Source organism: Perca fluviatilis, chromosome 10 (assembly GCF_010015445.1).
Source record: "Perca fluviatilis chromosome 10, GENO_Pfluv_1.0, whole genome shotgun sequence".
Taxonomy (NCBI): Eukaryota; Metazoa; Chordata; class Actinopteri; order Perciformes; family Percidae; genus Perca; species Perca fluviatilis.
In genome coordinates this window covers 33,745,158-33,758,002 of record NC_053121.1, presented here as the reverse complement: position 1 = coordinate 33,758,002, position 12,845 = coordinate 33,745,158, and the positions used below count along the sequence as shown (strand labels likewise).

General features: G+C 41.5%; 1 protein-coding gene across 2 annotated transcripts; it reads right to left on the bottom strand.

Annotated features, from left to right (window-relative positions):
* Positions 1-494: 494 nt before the first annotated feature.
* slc26a2 (solute carrier family 26 member 2) lies at positions 495-11,933 on the bottom strand. 2 transcript variants are annotated; one of them, XM_039814291.1, is made up of 5 exons: positions 11,844-11,933; positions 5,473-6,098; positions 4,506-4,796; positions 3,014-3,462; positions 495-1,956 (listed from the first exon to the last, which is right to left on the bottom strand). In XM_039814291.1, the coding sequence occupies exons 2-5, from the start codon at positions 6,082-6,084 to the stop codon at positions 1,122-1,124; spliced, it is 2,187 nt and encodes a 728-aa protein (XP_039670225.1). In that variant the 5' UTR covers positions 6,085-6,098; positions 11,844-11,933; the 3' UTR covers positions 495-1,121. The 2 variants fall into 2 exon arrangements, with proteins under 2 accessions (XP_039670225.1, XP_039670226.1); XM_039814292.1 differs by lacking the exon at positions 11,844-11,933 and adding an exon at positions 11,614-11,808.
* Positions 11,934-12,845: the final 912 nt, after the last annotated feature.

Genomic DNA, 12,845 nt, shown 5'->3' with positions numbered 1-12,845 from the left:
ATCCCAGCAGACCCACGTGCCAGACTTTGCGCTAGCATGTGACTCTGAGGCTAACTCTGAGAGCCACTGACCAAGCGGGAGTGGGACGTGTGTGACTCGAACAGCTCACATTTACCAACAAAAACGTACAGCGAAAGACCGTGCAAAACATTCAGACCGCCCTGCCAACCTGTATACATTCTAACATCAACAAAGTTTTTTCACTCTAAAGTCGCTGAACGCTGCTGCTGTTTCAACCTCGACGGCTCTCTGCTGCGGGCGGGGCTGCTGCTCAGTTCCCCCCGCGACTGACGCGCACACACACAGAAACACACATGGTGGATGCAGGAGATGAGACGTACAGGATGACCTAAATTGAGGACAGCTACGCTCGTTATTGTAAGTGCAATGATAAGTTAAAGTCCAGTAAGTGCTTTATCAAACCGTATGAATGTGTGTCCCAGCCCAGGATAGGAAATTAACTAACAATGTAAAGATCAACAAGTCACTGACACATATGTTCAAATTTGATTCATACAATAAATTATTATTTTTTGTCTTAAATTCACCCGCCATTTTCATATTATACCAACATTTGCAGCATCCAACCTTTTTGGTAAGGCTACTAGGAAAACTTAGCCCAGAGTAATTTTATTCTCCCCAAAACAAGCTTTGTTTTTATTTTGAAAGAACTATACAAAAAAAAATCAGGCATTTTGGGCCACAACAATCTCAAAAAAAGACCTGAGGGACTGATTACTACTAGTACTATGTACTTACATTTCTATGAGAAAGATTTAAAAATACTTTGAGTATGTAACTACTGAAAACAGAATTAAATAAAGAATTGTCTGCCGCAATTATGTAGCATAGATGGTCCGGCAGGTTCAGGCAAGCTTACTAGGAAATTGTTCTAGTATTATGCATAAGGTTGGCGTTTTGCACTTTGGTTGGTTGATTAAAGCGTATTTGAGCAGGCCTGGCAGTGCAGACTGGCTCTCATAACAGGTCAGGTGGGTGCAGGTATTAAAAAAAAAAAAAAAAACTGACCCACCTTAGTAGTATTTCAAGGCACTTGATCTTTTAGATTATGTGAGATTGACAACTGCATAAACACAGATGATGGGATAGAAAGATCTTTTTCAGCATTTGCTGTCATAATCTCCGTTAGCTGAGAGGCTTTGGACGTAGTGGACGGCGTCTGCGATGGTGAAGAACATGATTTTGTTTTCTCCTCCATCCCATCCTTTTTTGATTGGGTAGTATCCCCCTCTTTCCAGTGCATCCAGTACTGAGATATTACACCGGGCCAGGACAACCTTGATCCCAAGTTCTTCATAATCTTTGAGGACCTCTTTCAGAGCATTCACTCCAGCAGTATCTAGAAACAAGATGGCGCTGCAGTCGATCACCAAGCTGCGTAAGCTACGGGAAGATTTATTGCAGAGTACTGAGGTTACAGTCGCACCAGCTTCAAACCCATCCTCTTTTCCTGCACCCTCCGTACCCCCTGATTTCATATTTGGGACTCGTGCAACCTCTCCCTGCTGTTTGTTTTTCCTCTTGAACTTCATAAGCCGAGTTTTCTCCTTCACAGGATCAAGTCCGACGCACCTGTAGAGAGATTTTTTGAACAAGCTCTGGTTGGCGTAGTAGATTGGAGCCTCGTATCGAAAAACAGCCACTCCGGGATGTGTCCGAAGGCCGCGGTAAGACGACAGGTCCTCATAATGCTCCCTGGTGGTCGCCCGGCCAAGCTCCAGTACCTGGGCTCGCTGGGTTCGGCCCAGGACGCACAGGGCTGACACCAAAACCCCCACGAGCAGACCCAGCTCTGTGTTGACCAGCGCTGAGGTTGCCATCGTGATCAGCCAGATGGAGGTATCTACGCGGTTGACGCGCCACATGCTGGGAATGTCGGTAAACTTTCGTAAAGCTCCGCGAAGGTTAACCAGGATGATGGCGGCTAACACACATCTGGTCAGGAGAAGAGAACGAGACAACAAACGGGAAAGGGCAAAGGTCAGGAGCGTCGCTCAGTGGTATTCATGGGGGAAAGCAATTAGTCAGTTCTCCGGAGAGTGAAAGCTATAAGGTGTTTAAAAACACATGAAGTTGCAAGTCGTCACTTTACATTTGCAATATGAAAACTTAAAATTGACACACAGCATTTGACTTCTGTTAGCTTTGAATTGATGGTTCGGAGTAATTTCACCCTAGGCTGCTTTGCACCTTGACCTCGAGGCAAACAACCCCCCAGAAGCTTTTTTCCTCTTGTTATAACGTTGGTCGAGTTAGCGTTATCAGCTGGTTAGCTTAGTGCAGGCGCTAATGGATCCACGTTTGTATCTCCTAAACTACCCCACTAATAAGCGAGATCACGCACAGAGCACAACATCTATTGCTTTTAAACCGCAGCCAGGATTTATACACAACTGTGTGGCATCTTGTCCTATTGTCTCATGCTGCAGTAGCTGCTTCTGCTGCTCACTTGCTTCTTGGATCTTCTTCTCCAGTAGTCTTTTCCGGCAATAGATGTTGTGCTCTATGCGTGATCTTGCGCGGTAGCAGCCAAGAGGAGTATCCATCAGGCAAGTGTTATTTAAATATACTTCTGGTGTAGTTACAAACTTTGTAATGCCTCGTTTTATAAGTAAGAAACTATTTGTACTACTGTAGACATTTGTACTACTATGTTTGTTTATCATTCCGGGCATTATTAGTGGGGTACTTTAGGAGATACAAACGTGGATCCATTAGCGCCTGCACTAAGCTAACCAGGTGATAACGCTCTACCAACTCGACCAACGTTATAACAAGGGAAAAAAGCTTATGGGGGGTTGTTTGGCTCGAGGTCAAGGTGCAAAGTAGCCTAGGGTGAAATTACTCCGAACCATCACTTTAAGATTTTTAAATTGCCTTTAATCTTTTGCCATTCAAACTTGAAGCTGATTTTAGTTCATCATTCTGTTAATAAGAGCATGCAGGTTGTCATTCCGGCAATCACAACTAACTAATTATGTGGTATGCTTACTTTTGAAGGGAATAGAAGAGCGGTGCGATAACCAGCAGCACCAGCAGCAGAACAAGGGCGCTGACCAGCCCAGATATCTGAGTCTGGCACCCTGTTGACTCCTTGACGAGGGTCTTAGTCAGCGCGGCGCTGGTGGTGAAGCAGCGGAAGAACGATGGAAGGATGTTGCAGAAGCCAATGGCGTACAACTCCTGGTTGGCGTCCACTGTGTAGCCGTGCTTCTTGGCAAACATCTCAGACAGTGAGACGGTGATGGCGAACCCCACAATGGCAATGGAGAAGGCGTCTACGGCAATGTTGGGGATCAGAGACCACATCGGCAGCTGGGGAGGGAGGAAGCCAGTGGGGATGTCACCAGCCACGCCCGACCCGTAGTCGCTGTTGAAGCGGCCAAAGTGAGAAGCCACTGTCGCAATTACCACCACAAAGAGCTCGAAGGGAATGGGAGCCTGGGTAAGGAAAAGAAAAAAAGACACAATTCTTGGATGGATTCAAATTTGAGAGCCATTTTGTTATTTATAACATTCTTACAACTAGTGGGGTGACAAATGTAAAGTTAAGTCTGAGGGTGTTGGGGAAAGATAATGCTGGATATGTCAAAAGAGTTTTTCCTGTGTATGGTTGCCTTTTTAGGACATCTTGGGCTCAGACATAGCCTAATTTGTTCAACCCTTGTGTTGTCTTCCCGTGTTTTTGCTTTTTCCAACATTTTGAATCGTTACATTTTTAGCGCTTATTTCTACATCCCATATTTTCTGATACAAAACAAAAATTTAAAAAGGGGTCAATGTGACCAGAAGTCAACACAAGGGTTAAGCTGAACTTTGTCACTTTTCGCTACACTTTTTTATGCCTTAACTGTCATTTCTCAGCCTCAATTCAACGCTCAGTTCTTGCTTTAGCTCAACTGTCTTGTCCATTATACTACTACCAATAGCATGCTTATGTTAGCATTGACCTTAAAAGTATAGCTGAGGCTTATTTTTTTTTATTATTATTATTATTATTATTATTATTTTTTTTTTAAATAGAGCCCATCGCAGTCATGGGCCGATTCTTACCCATTTACCTAACCCTGGACATCTCTAATCTTAACCTAAACATAAGCAGTTTCAAGGATGTACTGGAACGTAACTACCTCAAGGCATGTAACTAACAATAACCGTATTTTCCTAATGGGACTCAACCCAACATTTCACCTGTTGCTAAATAAGTATAACAATATATTTCACACTGAACAAAAGTGATGGAGTGACAAAACCACACCACCGTACCACCCTGCTAACATGGACACAAATAGACATTTCAAAAGTAGAAAAGAATGAACCAGGTCGTTTAGTGCTCTCTCACTGAACCAGTTCCACTTCAAATTTAAATTACCGTTCTCCGGTCACTATACTGTATATAGTTGTGACTGGAGAACAAATGTAACAGGAACCTCCGATTATAATCTTGGTTCTGAAATAAACTAATCTACACCTTTTCTGTTTACCTTCAGCTTGGCTTTGAATCGATTGTTGAGCTCTTTGGTAGGTATCAGTATCAGCAAACACACCATACTGGTCACCAGGTCACAAATGTTGGTGTTGCTCAGGTTGGTGAGCAGGCTGTACCAGGTCTTAAAAAGGGTGAACCAGCCCTGAGGCCTGGGGATCTTCAGGCCCAGAAGGTACTTGAACTGGGACGTGAGAATGGTCAGGGAGGCTCCTGTAGCGAAGCCACTGAGAAGGGAGTCGGACAGGTAGACTGAGACAAAGCCTACCTGGAAAATGCCCATTAGCACCTGAGAGAAAGAGATAAGCGGGAGTAAGTGGGCTGGTTCCAAACTACAGGCAAGAAATTGACATCTAAAGAAATATTTGCAAAAGATATTATGGTCTGTAAAGGTGCCCTGCCACACGTATTTCATTACTTTGTGGTAATTTCTAATTAAGTTCCAAGTTCTACCATGGACTCTGTAACATTTTTTGTGAAAAAAAATGCCTTTGTTACCTTGTTTCAAGCCATTCTAGCATGGTATAGAAAGCCTGCAGGAAGACTCCTCTCGATTTCTGCCAGATCTCATTAATATTCAACAAGCTAAGCTGTTTGAATCTGATTGGCTAACAGCTAGCCAATGAGAGCCTGGCTGTCAGAATCCTTTACCCAGCCCAAGTGGGCGAGCTAATGAATAGTAATGAGCTCAGGCAACACGATGTCAGACTGACCAGCTTTTGTAACTGGCCTGATTTCTCTGCTTATGTCTTTTCAGTGGCTAGAGCTGACAAATGAGGTAGCAGTTCATTTTCACATTCACAACATAACACAAACACATACGGACCTAACGTATTTCAAAAAAATGCAAGTAAAATGGTTTTGTATGGCAGGGCATCTTTAAGCATTTCCAATACAATGAATAGATGCCAGCCATGTGATACTGTCTTTCTATCCAGTGCATGAGATCGCCCCTGCTCACTTACCTGGTAAACTCCAGCAGTGAAGGTAACTGTAGCTCCCACTGTGATTGCATAGCAGCTTCTGTCACATCCCACCCCAACATTGCCATTCCCCTGGCCAGCCAGCAAGACGGTGCTATTGTTACTATTGAGGATGGCACTTTCTGTGAGGTATCCTGCCAAAGCTAATTCTCTATCCACAACCTGACCTACAAGCAGGCAGAGCACCCCAAAAATCCCCACTGAGATGTGTCTAGAAGTGCCTAAGAGGGCATATATGATGGATGAGAAGAAAGAAGTATAAAGACCATATATGGGATCCTGACTGGCCAACAAGGAGTAGGCTATGGACTGAGGGACCAACAGGATTCCGACAATCAGTCCTGACATGGCATCGCCCAGCAGCCATTCCCTGAGCTGGTAGCGTGGCAGCCATTTCAGAATCGGGACGAAGCCCAATAATTTGGATTTAGCTTTTTTTGGGGTGCACAAGCAGTGTTTGTTCAGACATTGTGACACAACGGATTGCCAGCTTTTGGCCGTTTCTTCCTCCACTCTTTCCAGAATGAGAGGCTGCTGCTGGTCGCTCTGAGCTCCATCTTCTGCTGTTGTACAGCAGTCATCGCCATGATTCATTATAGAGCCCTTATCTGTGGGGATGTAAAGAAAAAGAGTTCAGTTTAGCCAAATAGTCCAAACAACTTTATCTCAAAACAGCTGATTACAACCTGCAAACAATTATGGACTTCAACAAAAATATTTCACAACTCATCTATACTGTGGTGTGTATTTTAACATTTGCACCTCACACCAATAACAACTAGGGCTGCACGATATGAGGAAAATATGCAATATGCGATTATGTTGAATATTGCGATTACAATATTACGTGCGATAAATACACAGATATTCAAGTGTACTCCGTTCTGCCTTTCAAAACACATAAAAGGAAATCATTACCATTACATTCTTTAATTGAACACATTAAACTTTAAAGAAGAATGACAGTTACATTTTAGATTGCAGTTTGCTACTGATATTTTCTTTCAACAAACAAAAAAAATCTCTGAGTGTTTCTGCGATATGTCGCAGCCTTTCGCGATGGATATATTGCGTCAGTTGATATCGCAATGACAATAAAATAAAATAATAATAATAATAATAAATATATATATATATATATATATATATATATATAGTGCAGCCCCAATAACAACAACAATAACAACGATGTATGACACTTCAGAAGCAGTGTAAAGTGAGGGGGAGGAGAAGTGCTATTACATGTCACTGGGGTAGGCCTGACTGCATGTTTCTGACATTTTGCTGAGGCCAAAAAGATTGACTCCTCTTGATGTTCCATCACAACACAGATATGACACCACTGCTTTTTCATACGATTGAGCTCATCCTTCTAGTGACCCTCAGACCAAAAAATAAATAAAAAACACCTTACTGACAATCACCAGTACTGCTATCTACCAGAGTGAGGACAAAGTAAGCAGGAAGCTAATGAAACTGGCCATAACAACCATTTAATATGATATGTTGTTGTTCTCTCTATATAGCCTTGACAAAGCCGGTTTCCGGAAAGCCGTTCCACTCCCTATTCAGCCCCATTGTACCGAATTTGGTTGCACTTCCACCAGAGTTCCACTGGGGGTGATCGCGGTCCAGTGCAAAATGAATGGGACTCTATGGAGCTAGACGGCTAAATGTGTCTCTTTCGCCCGATTGTCGTTGAGAAACCTCAGATTTGATTGTAGTTTTTGCAAGTTCAACATGGGTTATAGGTCGAAAGTTGAATGAACGAGTACTTATGTCCTTTTGATTTCTTACAGGGTGAATCGTTGTTGCCCATAACACGCTAGCATTCTGCTAATGAATGCTGATTGGTCAGTGAAGGACTGATTACGATCGGAGATCCCGCTTGACGGCATCCGAAGCTGAGCCAGAATGTCAGAGTGAATATTTCGGAGTGGTCTTTAAAACATCAGCAAACCTCTTTCTAGCATGTGTACTGACAGGGAGAGCCTTACCTGTTAGCTGTGTTGTCGATGCTGTCGGTACACAAAGGAAGCGACTCAGAGCTTGCGGTAAAGCAGTATCTCTGGCCGTATATGTGTATGACGTCACTGACATTTTAAAAGGCTTTTTAGAAAAAAAAGACGACTTTAAAAAAATCTAACACCCAGCAGTGTGTATTTTCTTAGCCTCCCCTTTCGAATGCAACATTCAAATTACTAGACAAAAAATTATATCCTGAGAAAAGTGGATTTTGAGGGGTATAGCTCCATAGAGCCCCATTCATTCTGCACTGGCCTGTGAGCGCCCCCTATATGGAACTCTGGTGGAACTGAAATCCAGTTCAGAAGCCTGAAGTAACGAGGGAGTGGAACTTCTTCCTATATTAGAAATTCTTTGGCCTTGACCAATTCAGGTCATTATGTAAACAGGCTTAAGCTGCTTAGTGACTGGATCTTTAGTGAATTTAGCATATCTTTTCATCTTAATTTCTTAGGTGTGAATCTTCACTGATCTCCCAATTCGATTACAATTATCATGTCAGCGATTCAATTCGATATCTCGATGCATCACGATGCGTCAAATACATTTTTCTATTAAAGCCATGTAGGATATTTAATTCATAGCTTTTCAAGCTTCAAAAACAAAACATTCTGCAGTGCTCTAATACTGAATAAATTGGATACATAAAACTATACAGCACTGAGAACATGGCACTTCCTGAATGTGCAAAACATAACAGAATATGTAAACAGAAATGTTGTTAGGCCTACATTAAATTGTAAACAGAAATAATCGATTATGAGCCTGCCGATTATTGATGTAGAATCCTCCATGTCCATGATTCGATGCATCGATTATTTGATTAATTTCAACACCTCTATAATTTATCATACTTATTTTGGTTTCTTTGGTTTGGTTTTTTGTATAAGCAAATGCATGCTGTATCTTGCATTTGGTCACTTTAGGAGGTCAAAAATCTAAAAGTCTAGTTGGATTGAAAAGTAAGTTTTTGTTACAGGTCTCGTTTACTGCCGTTTAAACACTATAGCTACAGTGTGGAAAAAAATGCCAAGCACTTGTGGAAACGATTTAAAACTTAAAGTAACTAAAATGCTGGAGAAAGAATGACCCAGTTGATCATATTTGAAGCTAGACAACTTTCACCTATAGCAAATTTCCAGAACGTGCTTAACTTTACTGGTACTGAGAATGTACAGTAGGCCTGTGAGTCATACACAACGGCGAGTTTACAGCACTTCGGTAAAGTTAGACAGAAATTGGCAGATTCGCGGGTTCGCGGTTCAATAAATCATAAGCGAAACGTGTTACTTAAACAATAGGCAGCTCTATCTAACCGTAGGAAGGTAGACAACAAGCTACAACCCGGTTTTCATCCGAAAGAACCGTCTACTTATGTCGATGAATACAATGCATCCCTATGAGCGTCATGCTTTCAGCCGAGCGTCTAGGGACCGTCTGCAAAGTGCAAAACCGAAAGTGGATACGAAGATAAAATTCAACATCTTCACTGTTATTGAGCCTAGCTCTTCCAAAATCACTCCACACATCTATGGCCTCCCTCTGAACATACTACACCGACTATTTTTTTACAATATGCCTCAGCCTATTTTTTATGAATTTGTATTGCCAAAAATTCAATACCGTCAATGTTATTGAGTCTAGCTCTTCCAAAATCACTCCACATATCTAGGGCCTCCTTACCAACATACTACACCTTCTTATGTTGGGAAAGCAGGCTCAGATTATTTTTAAATATTTTTTATTGGGGATAACATCCAATAGCTTCACTGTTACTGAGTCTAGTGCTTCGAAATTTACTCCACACATCTGGGGCCTCCCAAACAACATACTACACCTATGTTGGTAAAGCAGGCTCAGTCTATTTTTTTATATTTTAGAAAAATGCAATAGCTTAACTGTTAGTGTGCCTAGTGCTTCCAAATGTACTCCACACATCTGGGGCCTCCTTACCAACATACTACACCTTCTTATGTTGGGAATGCAGGCTCTGCCTAAATTCAATACCGTCAATGTTATTGAGCCTAGCTCTTCCAAAATCACTCCACACATCTATGGCCTCCCTCTGAACATACTACACCGACTATTTTTTTACAATATGCCTCAGCCTATTTTTTATGAATTTGTATTGCCAAAAATTCAATACCGTCAATGTTATTGAGTCTAGCTCTTCCAAAATCACTCCACATATCTAGGGCCTCCCTCTGAAAAAATAAATATAAAATATATATAAAAAATATTTAAAAATAATCTGAGCCTGCTTTCCCAACATAAGAAGGTGTAGTATGTTGGTAAGGAGGCCCCAGATGTGTGGAGTACATTTGGAAGCACTAGGCACACTAACAGTTAAGCTATTGCATTTTTCTACAATATAAAAAATAGACTGAGCCTGCTTTACCAACATAGGTGTAGTATGTTGTTTGGGAGGGGCCCCAGATGTGTGAGTAATTTGCAAGCACTAGGCCTCAGCAACAGTAAGCTATTGGATGTTATCCCCAATAAAAATATTTAAAATAATCTGAGCCTGCTTTCTCAACATAAGAAGGTGTAGTATGTTGGTAAGAAGGCCCCCAGATGTGTGGAGTACATTGGAAGCACTAGGCACACTAACAGTTAAGCTATTGCATTTTTCTACAATATAAAAAATAGACTGAGCCTGCTTTACCAACATAGGTGTAGTATGTTGTTTGGGGAGGGGCCCCAGATGTGGGGAGTAAAATTTTGGAAGCACTAGGCTCAATAACAGTGAAGCTATTGGATGTTATCCCCAATAAAAAATATTTAAAAATAATCTGAGCCTGCTTTCCCAACATAAGAAGGTGTAGTATGTTGGTAAGGAGGCCCCAGATGTGTGGAGTACATTTGGAAGCACTAGGCACACTAACAGTTAAGCTATTGCATTTTTCTACAATATAAAAAAATAGACTGAGCCTGCTTTACCAACATAGGTGTAGTATGTTGTTTGGGAGGCCCCAGATGTGTGGAGTAAATTTGGAAGCACTAGGCTCAGTAACAGTGAAGCTATTGGATGTTATCCCCAATAAAAAATATTTAAAAATAATCTGAGCCTGCTTTCCCAACATAAGAAGGTGTAGTATGTTGGTAAGGAGGCCCCAGATGTGTGGAGTACATTTGGAAGCACTAGGCACACTAACAGTTAAGCTATTGCATTTTTCTACAATATAAAAAAAATAGACTGAGCCTGCTTTACCAACATAGGTGTAGTATGTTGTTTGGGAGGCCCCAGATGTGTGGAGTAAATTTGGAAGCACTAGGCTCAGTAACAGTGAAGCTATTGGATGTTATCCCCAATAAAAAATATTTAAAAATAATCTGAGCCTGCTTTCCCAACATAAGAAGGTGTAGTATGTTGGTAAGGAGGCCCTAGATATGTGGAGTGATTTTGGAAGAGCTAGACTCAATAACATTGACGGTATTGAATTTTTGGCAATACAAATTCATAAAAAATAGGCTGAGGCATATTGTAAAAAAATAGTCGGTGTAGTATGTTCAGAGGGAGGCCATAGATGTGTGGAGTGATTTTGGAAGAGCTAGGCTCAATAACAGTGAAGATGTTGAATTTTATCTTCGTATCCACTTTCGGTTTTGCACTTTGCAGACGGTCCCTAGACGCTCGGCTGAAAGCATGACGCTCATAGGGATGCATTGTATTCATCGACATAAGTAGACGGTTCTTTCGGATGAAAACCGGGTTGTAGCTTGTTGTCTACCTTCCTACGGTTAGATAGAGCTGCCTATTGTTTAAGTAACACGTTTCGCTTATGATTTATTGAACCGCGAATCTGCCAATTTCTGTCTAACTTTACCGAAGTGTTTAGCTACAGCCTACGTACCGTTAGTCTTGTTTTAATGTCATACATCATAGCACTTGTACACGACTTAACGTTACTATTTCCCTCGCTGCAAGCTTAACTTAACGCTAAAGCATTCTCAAAATGATAGCGTTAACAGGATTACAGTGTTAGAAGTTACGTGCGACGTTGCGTTAGTCACAATGGGATTACCAGGGTCGTGTCTACGGGCTATTGAAACGCATCCGACATCCTCTTTATAAATTCACAGTTTTAGGTTACTTACGACAATGTCCGTCCAACACAGTCTGACTAACTATATACCGCTAACTCAGTCCAGGAACTGCCAACGCTGCCTGCAGAGCTATGAATGGGCACCATTGTAAACAAGTTGTCAACGTGGACGCCCGGTGAAACTTCAGCCAAAGTATAACGTTGACGTAAATTAACATGACAGTCCGCTCTTCCGCGGGGTAAACAAAAAAAACATTGCTGTTAATGTGAAAAGTAACTGACCTGAGCTCCAACCACTCGCGGTTTACCAAATTAATTTAGTTTGTTTCCAGACAGCCGGCTGTCATTCCGTCTCAAATCCATTTTACACTCTATAGCTCCGTGCGTAATGACGTCTCATGGACCTTGTTTTTTACCGTCACATGACCTGCCGAGGCAAAGATGGTCTATGTGAGAAGATGCATCACCTTGTAGCAAAATTAGACTTAATCATTTCATAAAAAGTAAACGGAAAAAATATAAGAAAAATATATAACAGAACCTTTGGCAAAGGAAGTTACTTTTTGTGGTTATTCTAGTAAGATAACAAGGAGGTTTACTTCAAATAAGTAAGTATAGAATATTTATTCTGTAACATCCTGGTATAAACTTTCCAGAAACACGCTCGCATACACTTTACAATTTAAAACATTCTTGAAATGTCCCTGAACAGTATGCACATTTGTGTTTCTTATAATGGCAGAATAACAGGGTAAGCCAATCGGAAGCAAAATAAGGCAGAGTAGGGTGGGACATGCCTTTGCCATCCTAAGAAACACATATTTGCAAACAGAATGCTTTCCATTTCTACGACTGACTGAATCAAAACCCCAAACCCTGAATTCTTACAAACCAACACATTATTGTAAACTATAAATACTGTGAAAAATCAGAACTATCTAAAATATAGTGTGGTGTCGGTCAAAATTAGTCAACAGGAAGCTGTCCTCCCACCCCTGTCCTGCTGTCTTCTCAAGTATTAAAAGCCAGTTGCTCACTAAACTCATGTTGATGTTGGTAATGGGGTATCCAGGAATAGTGAGCGCTCACTTTGCTTTGCAGCTCTCTGAACAGTCTCTCAGTGATTGACACCATAGCAAGTGAAACCAGTTCTAGTTCCCTAAGGGTTTATTTTGGTATCATTACTGATATGACTTATGTTCTTGTCTTCTCTGTCTCAGATTCCTTAGAGAGGGTGTGAGAGTGCTGATGTTTGTAGTTCAGCACCTCAGTGGGGGCAATACA

Coding starts and splice junctions, on each gene's coding strand:
- slc26a2 (XM_039814291.1), bottom strand. CDS start 6,084: ATGAATCATGGCGATGACTGCTGTACAACAGCAGAAGATGGAGCTCAG. Junction 3,463..4,505: donor GATTCAAAGCCAAGCTGAAG/GTAAACAGAAAA, acceptor TTCCTTACCCAG/GCTCCCATTCCCTTCGAGCT. Junction 1,957..3,013: donor CTCTTCTATTCCCTTCAAAA/GTAAGCATACCA, acceptor TCTCCTGACCAG/ATGTGTGTTAGCCGCCATCA.